The 635-nt window shown below is 58.3% G+C and overlaps 1 protein-coding gene across 1 annotated transcript in view; it reads right to left on the reverse strand.

Moving 5' to 3' along the window:
* Positions 1-635, reverse strand: part of VIPAS39 (VPS33B interacting protein, apical-basolateral polarity regulator, spe-39 homolog) — a 16,264-nt gene that overhangs the window by 7,011 nt on the left and 8,618 nt on the right. The window contains exons 9-10 of the mRNA XM_018574942.1: positions 329-443; positions 2-126 (exon numbers count right to left, since the gene is read on the reverse strand). Of these exons, the coding sequence (XP_018430444.1) occupies positions 2-126; positions 329-443 (240 nt within the window). The remainder of the gene's footprint in view (position 1; positions 127-328; positions 444-635) is intronic.

Here is a 635-nt window from a genome sequence, read left to right on the forward strand (position 1 = left end):
CTCGGTGTAGTGGTAGATACAGGAATAGAACAGGGTGGTGACCAGCGGCATGAAGAGCAGAGACGCTTTCCTGGGGTGTCTGCGGAAGATTTCCTGTCCAGAGGCCTCCAAGTGTTTATCATTCACCTGAAATCCACAGAGGAGTCACAATGGCGGCGATATAACCCGACTGTACCTGACTTCCTGTGTCCCGCAATGGGATTCACTCATCACCACTCTCCCCGTGTACACCAACCACACGGCTATCTCTGACTACAGACACTCGGCATGGCACACGGTATGGTGGGCGCACACGGCGGTACACAGACATGACAGGGGCGGTCCTGACCTCGATGATGATCTGTCTCTCCAGGAGGGTGTAATGGTCCTGTACGTGAGCCGCATCGTCCGGGGAGAAGGGGAGGCTGCGGAGGAACAGACACAGGTGAGGAAGTCTCCGCCCACTATACAGAGTCCCCTCCCAGGTATGTGGACCGTCATACACATGATCTGTCAGATTGGGGACTCACGGGGGAGGGGGGGGGTTTATTAGCGGTAGACGGGACACACACGTGAGGTGGGGACGGGACACGCACGTGAGGTGGGGACGGGACACGCACGTGAGGTGGGGACGGGACACGCACGTGAGGTGGGGA

Source organism: Nanorana parkeri, unplaced genomic scaffold (assembly GCF_000935625.1).
Source record: "Nanorana parkeri isolate BGI_ZX_2015 unplaced genomic scaffold, ASM93562v1 scaffold3388, whole genome shotgun sequence".
Lineage (NCBI taxonomy): Eukaryota > Metazoa > Chordata > Amphibia > Anura > Dicroglossidae > Nanorana > Nanorana parkeri.